Here is a 22,335-nt window from a genome sequence, read left to right as displayed (position 1 = left end):
CAGAGCCTCTTTCAGAGCTTGCTGAAGTCAGGCAGGAAGCAACGTGGAAAATTAGAGGGCTGGTAGTGGTAAAAAGCTTCTCTGTGAAAGAGAGTTATTGGCAGTGCTGTTAGTCAGTGGTGCAGGCCAAGCCTTACCCAGGTCTTCCAGCCTTTCTGTGTAGCAGATGGATGTGAGTTCCAGCCAGTGAGGGAATTAATCTGCTCATCCAGAGTAGATCCTGGTTGGCACAAACTGGGGAGCATCTGGGGTGCTCTTTGCTGGTTGAAATTTGCTTATTCCCTGCACCTCTGCCACCTTCCAATTAGCTGTGTGGGGCAGGGCTGGTAGCAAACCTTTCCTCCACATCCCCCAGTCTCTCTGTGCATCTGCACATGCAAAGTGCAGGATCTCTTCTGCCCAGAATTCAGCTTTAATTTGTGAGCTTGCTCTGCAGTGACCAGTGACAAGCTCAAGCCCTTCCTGTGTGTTCACTCAGTGTCTCTACAGAGTACAATGCTCATCCTCTGTTTGAAGAGGAGCTGTCACAGTGCAGTAAATGTCAAGTCACTCTAGAACCCAGCAGGTAGGACAGAGAGGAATGGGCACTAATTAGAGTTGGGCACTAACTAGTCCAGTTCCTAAAATGGCATGGATTCACTGTCCAGTTCAACCACCTTTTTGTCTAAAGGTGACTCAAAGGGCAAAGCCCATCTGCAAACAGGAGGTGCTGGATGTTATCAGGCAGTTACGCAGACTTTGCAGGACAACTGCCCACTGACACAGCAAAGCAAAGAGCATCTGTGACCAAAGCAAGAGGCACTGCTGCTAGTCCCTGTTTTAGGTCAGTGTTTGTTCAAACCCTTGCCCTCTCATCCAGGTTGAGCTGTTTGTGCAGTGACTTGTTAAACAGCAGGTATTCCAACAAGCCTCTCATCCCTCTGATTGAAGGCTAGTTGGAGATAACCCTGTGCTCATGCTGAAGCAGCAGCTCCGTTACTCATTGCAGACTGAGCCAGAATGAAGAGTGTGGTTAGAAACAGAGGAACAAACAGCTCAGTGAATCTTTCAGCCAAAGCTTCATGACTCAGGAGGAACAGGATGGTAACAACATGAGCTGGTGCCTATTTCCTGCAGACAGCCAAGCCACGGCTAGGTAGTAATATCTAATACAAAGCAATATGAGAGTGCTCTCTATTTACTCAGACAACATTTGCTCTCTGCTCTGGGGCCTTTTTCTAAGACACTCTGGTTCCCAGATGTGGGGAATGCTATTTTCCATGTCACTCCCAAGAAATTATATTTCTCCTTTCCTTGATTTACAGCTGCTTTGAGTTCTGCCTCCCTGCTGGTAATATCCAAGCCAGGAAATTAGATGTGGTTGTTCCCAACGTAGTAAAGCTGATGGCACAGGAGGGAGGTGATGGCCTTTAAGCTGTGTGTGGAGGTGTTTGTCCTGTGGATCCTCCCAGTAGGCTCTGAGGGGCTGTGTGAGATAGAGGATGCTTTTGGGGTGCCTCATAGGACTGAGCATTGAGTGAGACCAAACCTCTTCACAGGGCTCTGTTAGGATCAGATCAAAGCATGCCTTTGGTGTAGCGTGTCTGATGATGTTGCTGTCAGGCGGTTTGGTAGGTGAGCTTTAACATCCACCTTTTGCAATGAAAACCCAACCCAAATCAAACAAGAAAAAGCCCATCTGACTGAGCAGTGATTGATAGAGCTCAGGAAACTGGATGGCAGCAGTGTTTGTCTTCCCCCAGGTGATGGACACAGGCTGTTACCAGCCAACCTTGGCTGGACTAGGTGCACACCTCCGCTTGCCAGGGCAGCATCTGGCTTAAGAGCAACAAATCTCTGTGAGGCAGTATTTCACAGGCAGCAAATGTTTGGAATTCCTTAGATGACTGCTAATTGAATCCTTGTAAAGGAAATCAACCCCAGGCGCTCATCCTGGAGCAACTCTTTGTTAAACTCTTAGCATGTGGGTAGCATATTGTAAAATTAACAAATCCCTCTCTCTTGGGAGCTGTGATTTAAACTCGCATTGCTCTGGCCAGGAAAACAGGGAAGAAATGGATTTGCTCTCAGCAAACAAAGGCAATACCCTTCTAAAGAGGACCAGAGAGAATCTATAAGTTCCTGGTCCTGTGGTTTGCTTAAGCAATGGCAGGAATTTGGGGCAGCACAAATCAAGCAGTCAGCAAATTCTGGGTGCCCTAGGGTGTTGAAAAATGCTTCTGGGTAAGGCTGTTGATTGCATGATGGGTCAGTGCTTTGCTGTGTTGTTTCTAGCTGTTCTGCCTTAAATTGCTCTGCCATGCTACCCTGTAGTGAAACCCCACGTAAAGACTGATGCCGAGAGGGAAATCTCTGCTGCTTGGTGAAGAGGTTAACAAAAAGCTTAAAGCTCCTTCCCGGTTGTCCAAAAAGCCCCAAACCAACAACAAAAAACCCTATTACAGTCAATTACCCTGAATCAACAAAAGAAAAATAGAACCATAAAATGGTTTGGGTTGGAAGGGACCTTACAGATCATCCGTCTGGTTGTGAGGTGTTAGGAGAGGTCTGTTCTCCGATCCTTAGGTGCAATTTGGAAGAGCCTCTAGGAAAGGCAGAGGATCACTGCTGCCTCCCTGAGGGTACAGACTCATGGCCTCCCTGCTGATGTGGTTCCCTGCTCTCTACATCTGGCAGCAGCTCCAGGTTAAATTGCTCTCCTTGCCCGATCCGAGCCTGTTGAAAACACACAAAAGAAGGAGATAAGGAATCAAGCAATAAGGAAAAGCTGTGGAATACAGGGAAACACTGCCTCGTGAATGTTTAACATGGAAAATGCAGCTTGTAGTGAAACTGCAGTCTCCAAGCATGAAGGTAAATGTTGTCCTTTTGCAGGCACATTGGGGGAGCAGTCCTGGCAGCCATGGCTTCTTCCTCCATGGTAAGGGCAGCACAGACAGAAGCATCTGCTGGGTGCTAAAATCACAGGGAATAAGAGAATCCCAGACTGGTTTGGGTTGGAAAGCACCTTAAGATCATCCAGTTCCAACCCCCCTGCCATGGGCAGGGACACCTCACACTAAACCATGGCACCCAAGGCTCTGTCCAACCTGGCCTTGAACACTGCCAGGGATGGAGCATTCACAACCTCCCTGGACAACCCATTCCAGTGCCTCAGCACCCTCACAGGAAAGAACTTCTTCCTTATATCCAATCTAAACTTCCCCTGTGTCAGTTTGAACCCGTTACCCCTTGTCCTGTCACTACAGTCCCTAATGAATAGTCCCTCCCCAGCATCCCTGTAGCCCCCTTCAGACACTAGAAGCTGCTCTGAGGTCTCCACGCAGCCTTCTCTTCTCCAGGCTGAACAGCCCCAACTTTCTCAGCCTGTCTCCATACAGGAGCTGCTCCAGCCCCTGATCATCCTCGTGGCCTCCTCTGGACTTGTTCCAACAGTTCCATGTCCTTTATGTTGAGGACACCAGAACTGCACACAATGCTCCAAGTGAGGTCTCACCAGAGCAGAGCACCTCCTTTGACCTGCTGGTCACACTCCTTTGGATGCAGCCCAGGATACGGTTGCTTTCTGGGCTGTAAGCGCACATTGAAGCCGGCTCATGTTCATTTTCTCATTGACCAACACCCCCAAGTCCTTCTCCTTGGGCTGCTCTGAATCTCTTCTCTGCCCAACCTGTAGCTGTGCCTGGGATTGCCCTGATCCAGGTGTAGGACCTTGCACTTGGCATGGTTCAACATGATTCTGGCATCAGCCCACCTCACAAGCGTGTCCAGGTCCCTCTGCTATAGAGCAATGAGGGCTGGAAAAGGCCTTAAGGTTATCGTGTTCCAAGCCCGCTCAAAGCCTCCAGAACCCTAACCCTAACCCTTGCTCCAATGCTCAGCAATAATGATGTTCAGTTGTTACCTGTGCTAAAAGCAGCAGCAGGAAGTACCCATCAGGGAATGATTTGTACCCTTCATGCGGAAATTCGGATCCATAAAATGCTCTTCTATGGCCATACCGAAAAGTGGGATTTAGAACAACTTCCAGCTACCCAGTTAGGCAGAAAACACAGTGCTTGGGGGGTTTATTTCAGCATTGGGATCTGGGTGGAAAAGCCTTATCCTCCTGTGTGGGATGACTTGAACTTCATCACAGCAGTGAAAAGACACAGCTTCTGTCATGGGTGCTGCTTGTGATAAAGGGGTGGCTAAAATCAGTGCCTTGCTGCTTGAAGATGTCCAATGCATCTTCACTCAGTGTAACCTGTGTGTGTTGCAAGGATGGCCCCGATTCCCAATGGGACAAACCACAGATGTTCTTTACGGTACTGATCGTTTCTTGCCTTAATTTACTTTCCGGAACAGCTTTCCTCTCTGCAAACACAGCTGGACCTGATGGCAAAGCCCAGCCACAACCCGGTGCTGCAGGGATGCCGAGGACCCGCCGCTGTGGTGCCGGTGCCGAGCAGCCGATGCCCGACCATCCCTGGCAGCGATGCAGGCATGGGACCCATAAAACCTCTCGGACATCGCTGGTTTATGCTGTACGGACTCAGCACCGCGGCTCTCCCAACCCCGCTGGGGACATTGCTCACTCTTTATTGGTAAGAAACGCTGAAATACGCCATTAGTAACGCGGTGTTCCCGTTATCCCCATCACGGGGGCTAAGGGGGAAGATGGCGGCGGCGGCTGCTCCCCTCAGCGGCGGCGGGAGGTGGGGGGGGAAGAGGGCGTCGGCTGGACCCCGCCCCTCGCGCGCCCTCCGCCCTCCCTCACGCGGCGCCGCCATCTTGCGAGCGGACAACTGGAGGCGCTGGGCTCCGCCGCTGCCTCCGCTTGTGCCCCCCCTTTCCCCTCCCCTCCGGCCGGGGCTGCCTTCTCCCGGGGCCGGGGGGCCGGAGCCGGCAGGTAAGGCCTTCGGCAAGGGGGCACGCTGCCCGCTCAGCCCACTTCAGCCGGCTGTGTGAGCGGCAGGACATCCTCCTTCCCCGGCGCTCTCTCCCCCATCCCCACGCAGGGTTGAGCCGCTTGAGGAACGGCGGCTTCGTTGCCCTCCCCTCAGGGACTGTATGGGTAGGAAGGCACCTGCCCCGGGCTGTGGGGGCTGTCTGCAGGTGAGAGGTGTGCCCAGGCCTCTCCCATGAGGAGGGGAGCGAGCCTCAGGTACCCCGGGGTGCCCTGGTGGGCTTCCCCCACCCCAGGGTATGTGGAACCCCTCTGGAGCTGAAGGGCTTGTAGGGAGGTGTGGGGTGGAGGGCTCAACCCTCTGTGTTTAGCCCAGGGGAGCAGGTTAGTGTGGAAGGTCCTTTTGGGACCATCTCTGTGGGGAGATGGGTGAGAGGGTTCAGTTTCCTTCCAGGCCGTGGGCATCAATTCCTTAGTACCATGGTTATTATTCCTGCCTCTGCTGCTTTCTGTGCGGGCATCCTCAGTGTAAAGCCAGTGATGTGTGCTCGGTAATTGTTGTCATCATGGTCTGTCTGTGTTAACTGTGTGCAGCCCGAAGGAAAAGGCAGGAGTCTGTGGGCTGCATCCTACTCTGTGATGTATGTATGCTCTTAAATCTGATGGAGGCTTGAAGGCTTTGCCCACCTCAAGCTGAGAGCCCTGGTCCTGTGTACCCTTATGGAGTCATGTTCTTACACACCTAATAAAGTTCTGTGAGCTTCCTCTCATCCCAACACCTGTTTCAGGGTTGATCCATCAATATTATCTCTATAAATGCAGCTTCCTTCCCTGCACACACACTATAGCCCACTTGTTGCTGCTGAAATACATCTACAAGACAGTCCTTGGCCTATGGTTATGTGAAGAGCTCTGTTCAGTGTTGCTTGTGAGTATGTCGGTATCTTACTGTGGTGTAAAATGCCCCCTGAATGATAACCAAGAACCAACAGCTCTTGCCTTTCAGCTCTTTCACTCCTAACTCTTCTTAAAGGAGAGTAAAGAAGGTAACACAATTGGAAGAAAGCTGTGCTTCAAAACACACTGTGACTATTACTAGTAACATTGGCAGTTATCTCTACGTTGTTCCCATCTAAGTGCGCAAGCAGGATGCATTCAGGTGTCCTTCTGGGCCCTAGTACATGCTCACTTTGGGTCTTTAACACCCCTATGACTATTTGATGGATAATGGCCATTAGTTACCAGCTAGGAGTTACAGGGAGTAAGTGAGTAACAGAACAAAGAAACACTAGCTAAGCAATAGGTTTCTCCTTGAATTGATGGATGCTTAGTTTGGGAGAGATATAGTTGGGTTTAGGCTGGATGTCTGGGACCATGCTGCCTTCTAGGATTGTTATTTTTATTTTCCAGTATTGTCTAAAAGCAAAGGCTGAAAGGAGCAGGGTCTCTCGTTAGGGCCCATCAGGCTCTAGTAGAGTTGAAACATCCAGGCATTCAAATTCTGTTGCCAGAGTTGTTGCTGTTTATGCTCTTGTTCTGCACATGTTGGAGGTTTTGGTGACAGGCAGGTTTCATTCACAACAGTTGAGCCTAGCACAGCCTCTGCATGAAGAGAGTTGTCATCAGGAAGTCCCTGTCTTTGGCTTTTAGGACAGTTTCTGTGATGAGGTCAAACTGAGCAAGGGTGGAAAGCTGGGCTGAATGAGATTAGGGAGCAAACCAGCTGTTCCTATGAGTATGGAAGCTTACTTTCCTTTTAGATGCTGGTTTTGAGTACTTAATAGTACTGGTTATGGTTGATACACCATCAGGCTGTTGTAACATTGCATTTCTCAGCGGGGAGATGTTTACCAGCAAAAAAAATAACTGATTTATCCTAAGCTCTGTTTTTTGTTTGTTTTGCATTATGCCACGTGTATTTGGTATTTCAGTCCCCTTCATAATGCTGAAATGGCTGCTGAAGGGTTGGACTATTTATACAGCAGACATGGAGTGTGGTAGAGTTTTGTGTGCAGCAATTTTGAGTTGAATGCTACTTTGCTCTATCAGCAACTGCTGGTCAATGTGATTGCTTCTTTTCTCTTTACATGGATAAAATGTTACAGTAGAATTAGTAACGGAAATGTGATGTTACAAAGAAGAGTAAAATGTGTGAAGATGGAATCCCATCAAAGCCTTGGCAGGATTAGTGCTTTGTACCCTTGTTTGCAAAAAACCCCATAAAGATTGTATAGATTTCCTCTTGATATTTTTCTCCTGTTTCCACAGGAGAGATATTAGTACCAAAGAATGACAAGAACTGCTTCACCAAGTGGCTGCATTGTGCAAGAGGTCATTATTTACAGCTACCAGCTTTATTGAACTCTTCCTTACATTTCATCCTTCTTTGTAAGTTTATAATTTGTTGCAAAGTGATGGAAAGATACACAGCTGTGGAAATAGACTTTTCTGGCCAGAGCCAGGACCCATGGGCTCTGTTTAGCTCAATTCCATCTCTTTGTGATCTTGCAAAAGTCAATAAATGTTGCTCAGTTCAGGAAAATGAACTGGACAGGCTGATGGAAAAGCGAATCTGTGTTACTGATGATAGCATGAGGAAACATTTAAGTTAGGAAGTTGTCTTGGGGATGTTTGGAGACCACAGGGGAAGTGTTCTACTGGAGGGTATAGAGCTTGGGGGCAGGAGAAGGAAGGCAGGATGGGCTGAATGCCCCTTTGTGGCCTATGTTGGTTGTGCTGAGCTATCTCAAAAATGTTCTGAAGGATACATTTGTGGTACTATTATTGATAACAACTATTGAGGATGCTGGAGAATATAGGCTTGTGGGAAACTCTTCACTTTCTAAACAGGGAAAATCTGGTTTTTGTTTTTAATGTTGTGGCTTCAACAGACCTTTGATCTCTTGCAGTCTTCTAGAAGCGGAAAAACAACTTAGGTTTGATGTTTTGTGTGCCATCAACTGAAATTGGGGCCATCATGAATGTAACCAAGGGTGGACTGGTGCTGTTTTCAGCTAATTCCAATTCGTCATGCATGGAACTGTCCAAGAGGATTGCTGAGTAAGTAGAACCTCCTGCAGGGCCACTCAGGATCTTGGTGTTACTGTGTTGGGGCCTATTTTACTTCAGACAGATACCTGATTTTAAGGGAAGATATATGGGAAAACCACCATGGTTTGTGAGGACATGGAGTGTGCTGTCTTGCAGTATTTCAACAGATCAGTAACTTGTGTTTAAATTGTTAGGTGGCAGGTTGTGATTTGCTGCAGTATGTTAGAGAACATGTAGAAAAATGAATGTTTGATAACACTAAATCATGGTACAAGCAGGATATTTCTTAGCAAAGCTGCATCTATCCCGCTCACTGTATTTTAGATGGAAACATTAATTTAGCTTTAAATGCAGAAATACTTTCAGGAGAACTTTAATGACTTAAGAACATTTTTACCATGCTACTGTAGAGGTATTGGATTGCACAACATGACCAGGTGTACAGCAGGGGATCGGCTTTTTCCTGAGGCTTATGGACCAGAGGTTAGGTACAGATAGGAGGAGAAGGGAGAGTGTAAAGGATCTCGAGTTACATGTGGCAAGGACTCGGGCATAAGTACACAGCACACTCCAGTCTCTCACTTCTTTAGTGATGAGTGTCTGTGCTAATACTGAAGTGGAATAAATACAGCACACATTAGTCTCCTATTCCTCACAGAATGGTGCTCGCCAGTATTTCCTATTCACTCATCACTGACATTCTTTCTACAGAGAGGAATGCTTTAAAAGAGGTCTTGTAAGCATTGCACGTGTGATGCTGCCATGTATATATACATATATATATGTCAACATCCATGGAATGTGTATAGAGATACACGTTAGAAATTGTTACATGATTTAGCAATCATTATTCTGCTTGTTCATCCCAGCCTGACTTGAAATGAGTTTAGCTGAGCCTGGGGTGCAAATTCTGGAAACTAGATGCTTTGTTAAGAGGTTTCCACTATAATTACTGGGTTTATGCTTTGGGATTTTCTGCTTTTGCTTTTCTCCTGTGAAATACAGCCTTTTCAGTGACTGTCACATTGTAAAGGCTTTGTTTTGCCCTTCATTTTCCCTGTTGACATCTACTTTTCTTTCTTCTGCTCCTGCAGGCGCTTAGGAGTTGAGATGGGGAAGGTTCAGGTTTATCAAGAGCCAAACAGAGGTGAGCATTTAATTGGCAAAACTAGAAACCTACCTACCTATAATGTGCATGTATTGGTTACCTGTTCCTTCTGCTCTTGTTGGGTTTTGCTATTGAAAATATGACATGTTTCTCTTCTTGGCAGAAACAAGAGTGCAGATCCAGGAGTCTGTGAGAGGAAAGGATGTATTCATCATCCAAACAGTTTCAAAGTGAGTAATAGTTTAAAGACGTTGTGCTGATATTTTGACTGTCCATAAGAATGCTTCTATTTTAATTTTTCTTCTCATTTTATGTATAAGATACAGTATAATAAGCTTAGGTTAACTACACAGAGGCTTCTCTTTTTGGTTTTGTTGCCGTTTTGTTTTTTGATATGTGCACAAAGACTTCAGGGACACTTCATCAGGGACTGTAGTGATAGGACAAGGGGTAATGGGTTCAAACTGAAACAGGGGAAGTTCAGGTTAGGTATAAGGAAGAAGTTCTTTACTGTGAGGGTGCTGAGGCACTGGAATGAGTTGCCCAGGAAAGTGGTGAATGCTCCATCCCTGGCAGTGTTCAAGGCTGGGTTGGACAGAGCCTTGGGTGCCATGGTTTAGTGTGAGGTGTCCCTGCCCATGGCAGGGGGTTGGAACTGGATGATCTTAAGGTCCTTTCCAACTCAAACCACTCTATGATAAGATGCTGTTTTAATTTTCAGTTGAATATGACTTCACTGAATATGAAACAGTTCATTGAGTGAGTCAATGAAACTTTCCCCTGGGACTCTGCATTCTTTTGCCAAGTACATTCTTCTGCTTATGTTATTCTTTTAAATTATTCCCTTCCCAGTTGCCTGTCTCTAGCATCATTATAAAAGTCTAAATTTGGAGGAGCATTTCCTAGGCAGTGTCCTGTGATTCAGGAAAGAACTTTACAAGTGGTGAGACTTGTTTTAATGGCAACAGAAACAGGATGTCTCTTAATTAATGACCAGTTCTCATTTAAAAAGATAAACCTATCTTCTAGGGGAAAAAATAGATGGGAATTGTTATATATTTAGCCTGCTGTTGTAAAGTCTGAAACTGTTGCAAAGTCTGAAACTTAAAAACAAAAAGCTTATCTGTATTAAAAAATATATATTATTTTGTGCATGACAAAAGGAGATATTGGAGATGAATTATGGGCTGCTTTGTTACAGCAGCATGGGACAACAAAAACTGAATTACTTTCATTTAATTCAGCTCAAAATAGCTAAGTGAAAAAAAAATTGTGAGGTCTAATTCTAGTGAAGGATTCAAATGCTGTGTCCAGGGCACTGTCCATCCTGGGGGGGGCACAGCTGGATTCTTAGGGCAGATCATTCAGTCACAGTACTCTTTACTGCCCTGGAGCAGGTATAAATACTGTGTTAAACAGACGGTTCTTATGCACAAAATACAGAACTGGATGCTTCTTGTTCCAGGGATGTGAATACTACAATCATGGAACTCCTAATCATGGTGTATGCTTGTAAAACCTCCTGTGCCAAAAGCATTATTGGAGTGATTCCTTACTTCCCGTACAGCAAACAGTGCAAGATGAGGAAAAGGGGCTCCATTGTCTCTAAGTTACTGGCCTCCATGATGTGCAAAGCGGGTAAGAGCACAGCCCTTCTGAAATGATCAGGGCAATGGGGGCTCTTGCTGTCAGCTTTCAGGTTTAGAGATGTCTGTGTTCAAGTTGGGCTGCAGAGTTTTTTTGTGTGTTAAAACCCATATAGGAAGGAGAATGTCTTTAGGACTGTTTCTGAATGAGTTCATGAAGAAAGTGCAAACTTGTAACAGCCCTTTTACATTGTGTCCTGAGCTGGCAGAGTGAGGCAACTGCACTCTGCTGCTCTGGGCAGTGGTGTCTCTCTCAGAATACTGCTCCTTGCCTTTCTGACACTCTGGAGCAGTTGTCCCTTGTCATTGCTGGCCTGTTTTTTTACCTGTTGGATAAATGCACTTTGTCCTTTACATTTGACATGCGGTGGGAGTTTGAGTTTGCATTTTCGCAGTGGTCAGCACATCTGCTCCTTTCCTTTTGCTCCTGTCCCTGGGAAAAATCATCAGTTCCAGTGAACACAGTGTGATCTGGTTTCTTATTTTGAGAGAAGTGTTTTGATCATTAGGATTTGGGCCCATTTTTCAGGAGTTGATAACTTGAGTATTAGTTGTGGGTCTTGTTCTGTGACACAGGACAATTTATCTCCTTCGTGCTCTCATTTTGTCACATGTAGAATGGAGAAGGATCTTCCCTGCCGCAGTGTGGCACTGCTGAGTCAATTATGAAGCGTTCTGAGATCCTTTTGGAGAAGGAATCTGGGAAGTTACTGAAGAGGGATGGAATTAATGTGCTTTGTGCTTTCACAGAGTCTGTTATTCTTGTGCTAATGCATCTTAGAGGTTTTGGTTTGGCCACACTTCTGTAGTAGAGAAACAGAGTGTGGTTGTTCTCTCTTTTCTTGATATGTTTCTCCATATGTTGTTTTACTTATTTTTTTAAAGGACTAACTCACCTTATTACCATGGATCTACACCAGAAGGAAATACAGGGCTTCTTCAACATTCCAGTTGATAACCTGAGAGCATCTCCATTTTTACTGCAGTACATCCAGGAAGAGGTGAGGAAGCCCTGCTGTTACACTTGCTTTTTTGAATGATATTTTGTCATGTCTCGGGGCTTCTGAAACAAATTCCTCTGAAGGAACTTAACTCCTCAAATAGGGTTTTAAATGGGGAAGGGAGTGGCATTGGGCAGTTAGTACTTTTCTTTCCCACAGGCTTAACTTTAGCTTTTGTGAAGAGCAGGTATTTTATCCATGCAGTGATGCTGCTCGTGTCTTCTTAGATATATTCTCCTAACTAGTCTTGGAGGAAAAAAAGGGGATTTTCTTCTTCTTTTCCTATTTCCAGTTTTGACATCTATAGGATGAACTGCTTGTGTAGGTGTAATTTATATCGTGTTATGAAAACACTTTGGAAGTGAAGTTGTAAACTGAGAGAGCCTATCGATCCTCCTCTGACAACAGGAACAGATGACTTCTTATGTGGAAATCCTCACCTGCTGTTTGTTCAGCATGTCTTGACTTGAGCTTTACTTCGAATGTTCTGTACATTCATTTTCCCATCTTATTTTTATAAGTGCTTTGAGAAGTGCTACTGGTAGATTCATATCTATAAAAATTGTGTAAATGATAATTGTAGGTGTGCAAATGATAATTGTAGGTGTGAGATGGGGATAAAGCCTCTGACTAATGATAACGTGGAATAAAGAAAATGTTTTTTTCCTAGTGAGAAAAAAGGGTTTGCTTACTCTTACTTCTGAGTCCAGTTTATTTTTATAGAGATATAAAATGCCTCAATTTAAAAGAAACAAGCAAAAAAGCCAACAAAGCAACATGATTTTGTTATGACAAACATAACATGAGTTATTTTATGTTTGGGGAATCAATTGCTATTTGGTAATCTGCCATTATAATTTCATTTGGTAATAGAGTCCAAGAGGATTATAGAACTAGAACTAGATGACAAAGCTTCAAGCTCTGGCTTTGCAACATTCATTCACCTTATATACCAGGAGGGAAGTACTGAATGTTGGAAGCACTTTGTAAGTTAAAAAACAGGAAAAACCACAGAAAACCAAATATGCAGAAACAAGACAAGTTCTGCCTTTATATTGCTTGAATGTATGGGGGTTACGGTCCCTGACAAGAGCGTTGTCCTGGTTTAGCCTGGAAGCACATTTTGGTACATGAACTCGTAATGCTTTACAAAGAATTATTACAGCTTTGAGTCTGGCACTGCTGTGCAGTCTGTGAAGAAATGAACACTTGTAGAGATCTGCTGGAGTATGTGTAGAGAGGTCTTGAAAGACACTTGAAGTTTCTAATTTCTTCATTCCCCTGCACATGCATGAGAGCACTTGCTCAAGCTCGAGTTGACTGAATGTAGCTGATCAGGTGGGATTTGTATGGTTAAGAGTCTTCACAAGCCATGTCATACATAGTGTCTTTCCTTAGATGCTTCATACAGTGCTGCTCGGGAGGAATTCAGAATTCAGCTCAGATTCACAGTGGCAGCAGCTTGCTGCATAATCCCACACTGTGAATGCCAAAGCATGAAGAATGTTTCAAATGGGAGTTGGCGTGGGATATATTGAGCAGTAGGAAATGAGTCTGGCTTGATTAGCACAGAGGTCACTTAAAAAGCATTTAACTGAGAGTTAAGAGGGTGAGGGCTTGTAGTTGTTCCCTGTGGGGAATTTATGGCTAGGTGTGAAGAGAATTACTTGGTGTTCTGGTGTGAAGACCATTCAGTGGTACAAAAATAATAGTCATTTTCCTTTGTGTGCTTAGCAAGTGCTTGACACTTGGTGTCTTCTCTCTTTACTATGGATATGTGTTAATCTTAGCTTGACGTAGCCCTTTGTTACAAGGAGTTGTTGATGTCTTTACTATCTTTTGAATGACATTTCTGGTTTTCTGACTTCATCTTTAAAGAGCTGAGAACAAATTTGATAATTTGGCAGGGGGAAAAATGAGGCAATGATGTCTGAACAAGATCAAAGCCTTTATTATGTCAAGTGACAGGCCCTGCCTTGTCCATACCTTCCATCACGTTAATCTTTGTAGCCTCTTGTATAACTGTCTGTAAAGGAGAGAACATGCTGAATTCCCAGTATTATAGGTGGAGTTAGCAGCACTGTGGATTATTAATGTTTCCTGACATGTCCTTAGAAAAGCTCTTGTTTTCAGTTGCTCAGACCCATGCTCAGATTCAGAACTTCATTTTTTCTTTCCCATGCCTGTTTCAGTTAGAGAGCTTTTGGAAGTACACAGTCAATGTGGTTTGTTGAGGATTGATTGTGGAAGCATTTACTTTGCTTGTGTTTGAAAAATAACCCCCAATCAACAGGTGTTTCTGTGCTCTGGGACTGGTACTTGAGATCTAACTGTAAGGCAATGAACTGCATGTCAGGGTTTCACTCCCCAGATTTGTGCAATTACAGCTGTAACAGGCCAGTTTGCAGGTGTTTAGTAAAGAGTCTTCTGTCCCTTAACAATGGGATCCTGAGGAGGAGATCTGCTCTGTAGGTCTTGGCTGTTGCAGCTACGAGTGGCTGTGGGCTACTGCTGATAGAAGGACAGACAGTTTCTCTGTGGGAGATGGATTGCCCCAGGGTACAACAGTGAAGGAAAATGCTGAGTTTGCAAGGAAGAGGGTAAGATGAGATGTAAAAGGGAGCATATATTGCTGTTGGAAAGGAGGACTGGAAGCATGAATATTGGAATGCTTGGAAGTTATGGATGAGGAAAGACAAATGTCACGTGGAGTCATTGTTTGCAGGGAAAGCAGAGAGGATAAGAAACTTTTGAGACATGGGGACTAAAATGCTGCCTAAATATAAAGGGGGGAATCGGGAGTGAGAAGCCAGTATGGGAATGCTGGGGCAGGGGAGGGGCAGTAAACTTATTAAGGCTGACTGAATAACCCATGAGGCCTCAAAATGAAACCCAGACTTGATCTTACCCCTTTGCTGCTGTCAGCATTCACAGCAGCATCCTTCAGTGCTGATCTGCATAGAAGATGGTTTACAGCAATATTAGACTGTGACACCAGGATGAGTGCAGTGAATGTGGAACTTTTACCCCTTTTGATGCTCCATGTAAAGAGTCTGATGTGATGGAGTGATGGAGAGGTGTTGCTTTTTGATGTGCTCTGAAAACCAAAAGGAAGTAGATGAAACACTGTATTCTCAAGTGGCTAAGCTGTCATGTGCACTCACAAGACAAGTTGAACAGGAAACTTTAATTTTGATGGTTTCCTGTTTCTTTTAACACTTGTTCATGTAGCGCTGATGGTCTAAAGCAGATAATTTAATGTCATCCATAATATGTTTATGAAAGGTACAGTTTTTAATACTTGAATTTTCTAAATACCTGTTTTTACTGAGCTCTGCACTCTGATCATGTACAGTGGATTCTTGAGGTTGCTTTCGATGCTTAAAATTCTTCTGGCAAAATAAAGTTCTCTTGATTCTTACTGAGTTTAAATTTGTCTAAAGATATGAAGTAGACATTGCTATCTGTTATTTACTACAGATACCAGACTACAGGAATGCTGTAATTGTGGCCAAATCACCTGCGTCTGCAAAGAGGTGGGTAAGATCTGCTCTCTTGTGTTAGAGCAGGAAATCTCGATCGTGATTTTGTGCTTAGGATCTGCTGAAGGACAGATATCCCATAATTAGAAGATGCTGCCTTCAAATCCCTCCTAATTCTCCTTTGTAAGATGAGTAGTTTTTACATCATCGCTGTAATTATAATAAATCTAAGGAGAGTAAAAAAGGCCAAACAAAAGGATGAGGAGAATCAATGCAGTGCTTAGGCTAATGAAAGTTTTTAATCATATTAGATTTGTGTGCATTTACATCATAAATTTCCTGCTGTAAATGAAAAATGACTGGAAGTGTAACACCATTAATCCAGAGTAATTGCTAAGCATGTTTATAACCTAGAACATTGGTGATCAGCCCCTAAATACAGATAGCTGTTACGCAGCATGGTGGAACAGGATTTGATGGTTGAGATGATTTTGGTTGTGAAGTCTGTGTTGGCTGTTCTTGATCCATGAAGCTCTTTGGTTGACTGAACTCTGTGGAATGACACCACTCTCAGCAGGTGGTGGAAGAGTTGGGTGGTGGTTTCTGAGATACTTTATTTGCTGTGGTAAGAACCCCAAGTTTCTTGAAAAGTTATTTAGATGGATCATGCACTCTTTGTAAGAAAGGTTTCTGTTATTTCATATAGCAAATCAGACATACTTTTATTTGGGGCATTATAGTGAAGGGAGTAACTTTGGTCACCTTTGTTTTCCAGCAGTACTTTTTATGTGATTTCTTTTGTTTTGGCCAGTTACTTTACATTTGCTTGTCTTTCTTTCTTTTACTTGGTCCCAGTATTGGAGCATTTCATGCTTGTCATGTACCTGTGCATGCCAGCAAATAGTCTCTATGTACCTTTAGCTGATCAGACAGATAAGTTGCACACGTAACCTGTTTGGGTAGGAGAGGATCCCAGAGCTGTATTGTTTAGCTTCTTCATGTCCACATGTGAGCATTTAAGAGCAGTGTTTGAGGAGGAACATTATGTTTGGAAAAGGCTGATGGAATGTTTCAGCCTAATCAAGGAAAACACTTGTCAGATGAATGCCAACTTGTGTAAGAGAACCTCTCCTCGATGAAGTCAGAATGTTTCTGCGGTTTCTGAGCTCATTGGAAAATGAATAAATCATTTTACTGTTACTTTGAACTTCATTCAATTAAATATTACATTTTAAAGTAGTTATTACGGTTTTGTTGATAGGATTAAGCCTTCAAAGACTTAACCCAAAATGTTTGGGGTTATCTGGAATTAACTGCTTGCAAAAACTATCCTAACTGTATGCTGACCATAGGGCAGAAGATTCTTTAGTTTGAAGTCACTGAGTAGTCACAGTGGGCTCATTATTCTCTGGACTTTGAGTTGTTTGGATAGTGAAACAGGGCTCAAGTGTGAAGGAGCTGATACAGGCTATTAGATGCTAATGGGAGAACAAAGTGGCTCACCCTGAATGTATCAGGCCCACTTTGCCCAGGAGTCTGGATGACTAGCTTAGGGTAGATACGGAGTTCTGGGATGTGTGAGGTAAGGTAGGATGAATCTGTTACTTTTGACTTGCTGCTTCCAGGTTCTGGGATACAGTGTCTGTGAAATTCCTTTTTTCGTGCCTCTGCTGTCCCCATTCCCCCAGCTGACCTCACACTTCTTTACATAAATCATAGATTCCTGATTTTAGTTGAAGAAGCTGCACAGTGAAGGAGCTTTATGTAAATCAGTAAAAATCCAGGCTGTGACTCTGAAGTGTGGTTTGTCAGGCAAAATGATTGTCTGGGTTCCCTTTTCTGTAGGGTGTCTGAGGTTGTGTCAGGGATGTTGCCTTTATTTAGTGCACATCTTGCTAAAAATAAATCAGTGAACACTTGTTTTCTGTTTTCATGTAAATATATGTATATTTTCCTATTGAATACGGTCAATCCAGGTATCCAGGTTGTTTTTGGTTACTGTAAGCTGCAAGCTGCTAAAGCATGGGATCTCAGTAATGCTGAAGGCTAGGAAGTAGTTTTCTGGCTGTTGGGCAGAACAGAAGGGAAGAATCAGAATGAGGTGACTTGTAGCATTTATCCTGTTGCTTCAAGGCCACTGTGTGGCTACTTCAAGGTGATTCTGACTTTCACAGCCTGATGAAATCAAGATTCTAAGGGGCCAGTGATTTCTTCTATCCATTTTCCTAAACTTTTAGGATCATTCAGTTTTTCCTCTGAAACATTAGGAATAAAATGGGAATAGATGAGGATTGTACAAATACGAATTACTGTAAATGTAATGAGTTTCTGTTGTTTTTAACCCTTTCCATACAGGGCCCAGTCCTTCGCTGAGCGCTTACGGTTGGGAATTGCAGTGATTCATGGGGAGGCTCAGGATGCAGAGTCTGACATGGTGGATGGTCGCCACTCACCACCTACAGCCAAAAACGTAGCTGCTATTCATCCCAGTCTGGAGATACCCAGTAAGTAAGTTTGTGTGTGAAGGTGTTTCCTGTAGGTTTGGGAGTGGGGCTGGCAGTGATGGGCCATTTTTAGGGGCAAAAAAGAGAGTTTTTTTTCTTACTAATGGGAAAAAAGTTCCTTTTTGATGCTTTCTACATGATTTTAATGCTAGGCTGTAAAAGAGGTCTGTGTAGATGGGGCTGTAGCATTACAGGCAGTCAGAACCCCTGGCAGTGAGGCCTCACTTTTAATTTGCAATTTACTTTCCCATTGGAATTTTTCTGGGATACAGAGCTAATAAGCTGGGCTGGCACTGGTTTTGTGTGTAGCTGTATAATGTCACAGCCCTTCATACAGTGACCTTGCTGAATGTGGATGTGACCTATAGCTGCACGAGCCCAGCTTCATTGCATAAATACAGCTTGGACCTCAGTAGGGTGGTTGAACTGGTTGTGTCTGCAAACCACTCTATTCTCTGGACTAAAATGAAGAATTAATTGACTTTAAGAATTTGGGTGTAAATGAGTGTAGTTATTTTCTTAAGCTTAGCCCAAAGTATTATTTTGTATTAAAATCCTGCTGGTTTTCCCCAGTAACTCTGTGATGGTTGAAATAGTTGTTGCTTCATTTCTCTCTATAACAGCAATGATATATGTAAAGCAGACACTTGAATTGTATAAACTTTGTCTCTCTTTCTACTTTCTACCCCTCTGAAAAAACTTGCTGTTGATCAGTGCTGATTCCCAAGGAAAAACCACCCATCACAGTTGTTGGAGATGTAGGAGGAAGAATAGCTATCATCGTGGTAAGTAAGATGCTATCACTTCTGCTAAATCACATTAAACATGTGCAAGTTGCAGAAATCAAGTAGATACTCTGCTGTGTCAGCAACTGAACTTGCATGGATGGTGTACTATTGGTACTGCACTGTTCATCAAGTGAGGTTCTGCACTCTGGCTGAACTTGGCCATGTGAGCTATGAAGAGATCTGTGTTGAAAAGCAGCATTTGGACCTTGTTTCTGTGAAGAGGCAGCTAAAAGTCTGTTCAAGTGCTTGCCTGAAGGTGGAGAGCTCAACACAGCTGGTATGGGGAGAATCACCATGTTTCTACCCTGTGAGTTTAGAAATGCTTGTGATGATGCAGCCTGCCTTATGGTTTCTCTGAAGCAGAGTATCATCTCTGCACTACTTCTATTAGTTTGGTTTCTGACTGGATGTCAGTTGTCTTGGCTTTTTCCTCTTTCCCTCATGGAGGAATACCTCTGCCCCTTGATGCTATGGTACTTTTGGATGCTCTCCTTTTTTGCTCTTTCACACCTCAGGTGTCTGAAGAACAGCATCAATAAAAATGTCCATTTTGCATTGGCTTGTTCAAGGTGTAATGTTGTTTGGGGTGTGTTGCTGGTGGATCTTCACTGACTTGATCTCCTCTTGCCAGGATGACATCATAGATGACGTTGACAGCTTCCTGGCTGCAGCTGAGACCCTCAAGGAGCGGGGGGCTTACAAGATCTTTGTAATGGCTACACATGGCCTCTTATCTTCAGATGCTCCCAGGCTCATAGAGGAATCTGCAATTGATGAGGTAAGAATGGATCATGGATTCTGAACTTCTCATCAGATGGGCTGGGGTTTTGTAAGCAAAGAGCTTTCTCCTGACTTGACTATTAAAATACACTGGTGTGAAGAATTTAGCTGGAAGGTTCCTGGATTTGGGCTTTGTGACTGTGGAATCGTATGCTCGAATATTAGCATCTACACATCCTGAAAGTATAGTGACAGGAAGGTAGGGAAGTTGTGAGATGAGGGACTGCCTGTGCTGGCAGTTTTTGTTCCCTTCAGTCTGGGAGAGATTTTCCTTCCTTGCTTTGGACCTGCATGGCAGAGTGAATGAAGAGAAGGAAGGACAGTGCCATTAGTATCCATGGATACGTGCAACCCTGTGGCAATGCATGGCTCTTCCTAAGGTTTTAATCCTGACAGTAATGTAAAGGGTGGCTTCACAGGATCTGGTGGGTGGACGTTCCCTTCCACAGCTTTAATACAGGAGGTGGAAAAGAGCTACATCCTTCTGATTGTTGTTTTTCTTTCTGTAGGTGGTTGTTACAAACACAATCCCACATGAAATACAGAAACTCCAGTGCCCTAAAATCAAGACTGTGGATATCAGCATGATCCTCTCGGAAGCCATTCGCAGGATCCATAACGGAGAGTCCATGTCTTACCTCTTCAGAAATATAGGACTGGATGATTAATGCTTCTTCCTCTAAAGAAATAGAATAAACCCCAAACTGGGCCAAACTGGAAGCAGATACCGAGCTGTGAAGCATCATACTTAACCTTAATATTTCTATTGAGCCACTTCTTGTTTTCTCTTGGATTTAAGTATCAAGGTAGAACAGTTTTTGAGAGTGGTTTTCTTTACAGGGTTTTATTTTTTGGGGAGGGTCGGGAGGTGGGAGGGGAAGAAACATTTTCCAGAGAACCTGTTAGTTGCTTTTAGGTTAGTTGCACTATATACACGATGGGACACAACCCTCAAAACACTTGAGGCAAGAATTTGGCTTCTAAATTAAGCATTCCTCTCCCAAAGCTGCTTGCTACAAGTGCTTTAAAAGATAAGAAAATGAAGGGACTGTATAATACTTGCGTTTTAAAAGCCAAAAAGGTTGTACTGTTGTTGGCAGTTGAGTGATTTTGTAGGAGTGCTTTTATAGAAAGCAGATGAAATATGCACCTGTATTTATTTTCTGCCACAAAGAATAAAGACTTGTTTTTGTGTGAGCTTTCTAAAAATGTTCATATACCTGTCACTTGTCTTCTGAAGTGTGTCCCCTTAAAGTGATCTGCAGGGCAGGAGGTGAAGTGATTGTTTTATCCTCATGGGTTCCTTTGGAATGTGAATGGGACTTGCACTGCTTAGCAGTATAGAGAGTGATGTATGTTTGGTTGTTGTTATAGTGAAACACCTGCAGAGGGGGAGGAGAGGCTGCTTTTCCCTAATACTGATGCTCATGGTGATTTATCAACCTATCTGCTGCTGAGCAGCCTTGTAAAACCCAAAATACAACCTCTCACCTTTCTGGTGCTACCAAAGGCATTAAATGAGTTATAATTCGGCCCTTCTGGCACACTTCCAGTAGACTGCTTTGCTTTGGGGAATGTAGGGAGCAAAATCTATGGCTGGATGTCCCAGAACAGGGAATTGAGGGGCAAAGGTTCCAACTGAAATGCATTGGTGAGCTCACAGATAACAGCTGTAATGCAGAGCTTATCTTGTTGAGGTTTGTTTTCCCAGCCATCCTTACGGAGGTGTGTGTGGAATGCCTGGCTAGCTGCCCAGCTGAGCTTCCAGTCTTGGAGACCTGACCTGTCACAGAGACGACTGTTGGAACTGAAGAGCACATAGGGGTTGCTTGGTCTCATCTCTCCATCAGCGTCCAGCAAAGGAGTATAATAACTTCTGGCATGTTCAAAACCAGAAGTGGAAATTCACCTTTGTTATCACCATTTTACCTGAGACAAACTTCCAACGGCATTGGAGGTTCATTTGCTTTCAAGGATAAAACCAGGTTTTTCCTTCCCTTGTCACCGGTGGTGCAGCACTGGGCATGGTGGAGGCCTGTGATGGGAAGACCTGCATACTGCTCAAAGAGCTCCAGGACTTGATCTTGGTGCATTGAGCCTGAGAGCTGGTGGTTTTATTTCACAGCCACTGTTCAGATAACCCTTTTCTTCCTTCTCTGAGCTTAAGTTTTGTCGGATTATTCCATTTGATTTTTGCACTCGTGTCCATAGGTACAAAATGACCAAACACAAGGCTGCACCTGGTTGTACTTTAATGACAGTGGGTTATTAAACACTTCAGTGATGTTACTAGATACACCAAGCTGACATACTAACGCTTGCACCTACTTTGTGTAAATGCAGTTTTAATTCCAGCTGAGCAGTGAGGGAGAGCTTCAGTTCCTCTCTCAGAGCACAAACCTGCTCCTGGGTGCATCAGCAGCTGCTTCAGAGAGAGGAGAAACCTGCTGACCTCTTGGTTAAGGGCACTATTACTTGCTGTGTATTTACTTTATTAGCAAGACCTTGTGATGTGTGCTTGGAACTTGTGCTGCCACTGGAAAAGGAGCCAGAATCTGGTGCAGCAAGTGGTGTGATTCCTAAATATCCCAAAACATTACATCTAAAGGCTGTTTCCTGATGCTTGTTTCCTGCTGGCCTTTGGCATAGCTTAATCTCTTCTGTGGGTGTTTGTGCTGGTTGGCTCTTGCTGCTGTGCTGAAGCTCCACCTTGGGCATAAGCATAACTCCTGTGTTTGATGGTCACTGTAGGTAGAAACCCCCCAAATTTGCCTATTTTCATGCAGTGCAGTTACTGTATTGATGAGGAGTCAAGGATTTGGTGTCCTAAGGCTGGTTTGCTCGTCCTTTGACATTCCATAGTATTAAGCAGTTGAAAGGGTGACTTCATTCAGTTTTCATCCCCCTTTCATTACAGTGTGTAACTGCAGAGCTCCTTCATCTCTACTTGCTTTTCCCAGAAGCAAAAATCCCACATTGCCAGAAACACCAGCTGTTCCTCAAGGTGTTCCCTTCGGATCCTTCAAATGTACAGAACACTTTAAAAACCTGCTTTATTCAGCAGTTCCTACAGTGATTTTCCATGGA

The 22,335-nt window shown here is 44.0% G+C and overlaps 1 protein-coding gene across 3 annotated transcripts; it reads left to right on the top strand.

The window, feature by feature from the left end:
- The first annotated feature begins 4,754 nt into the window (after window positions 1-4,754).
- Window positions 4,755-20,451, top strand: PRPSAP2 (phosphoribosyl pyrophosphate synthetase associated protein 2). 3 transcript variants are annotated; one of them, XM_034065347.1, is made up of 12 exons: window positions 4,755-4,891; window positions 7,157-7,276; window positions 7,798-7,948; window positions 9,034-9,086; window positions 9,211-9,277; window positions 10,513-10,685; window positions 11,579-11,694; window positions 15,175-15,230; window positions 17,532-17,680; window positions 18,395-18,465; window positions 19,100-19,246; window positions 19,758-20,451. In XM_034065347.1, the coding sequence occupies exons 3-12, from the start codon at window positions 7,830-7,832 to the stop codon at window positions 19,914-19,916; spliced, it is 1,110 nt and encodes a 369-aa protein (XP_033921238.1). In that variant the 5' UTR covers window positions 4,755-4,891; window positions 7,157-7,276; window positions 7,798-7,829; the 3' UTR covers window positions 19,917-20,451. The 3 variants fall into 3 exon arrangements, with proteins under 3 accessions (XP_033921238.1, XP_033921239.1, XP_033921240.1); XM_034065348.1 differs by having other exon boundaries at window positions 7,157-7,219; window positions 19,758-20,445; XM_034065349.1 differs by lacking the exon at window positions 7,157-7,276 and having other exon boundaries at window positions 4,761-4,891; window positions 19,758-20,445.
- The last annotated feature ends 1,884 nt before the right edge of the window (window positions 20,452-22,335 follow it).

The sequence above is a fragment of the Melopsittacus undulatus genome, chromosome 8, assembly GCF_012275295.1.
Source record: "Melopsittacus undulatus isolate bMelUnd1 chromosome 8, bMelUnd1.mat.Z, whole genome shotgun sequence".
Lineage (NCBI taxonomy): Eukaryota > Metazoa > Chordata > Aves > Psittaciformes > Psittaculidae > Melopsittacus > Melopsittacus undulatus.
The sequence above is the reverse complement of the archived record's forward strand: the minus strand, read 5'-3'. Positions and strand labels throughout refer to the sequence as shown.

Coding starts and splice junctions, on each gene's coding strand:
- PRPSAP2 (XM_034065347.1), top strand. CDS start 7,830: ATGTTTTGTGTGCCATCAACTGAAATTGGGGCCATCATGAATGTAACC. Junction 17,681..18,394: donor TCCCAGTCTGGAGATACCCA/GTAAGTAAGTTT, acceptor GCTGTTGATCAG/TGCTGATTCCCAAGGAAAAA. Junction 19,247..19,757: donor AGGAATCTGCAATTGATGAG/GTAAGAATGGAT, acceptor TTCTTTCTGTAG/GTGGTTGTTACAAACACAAT.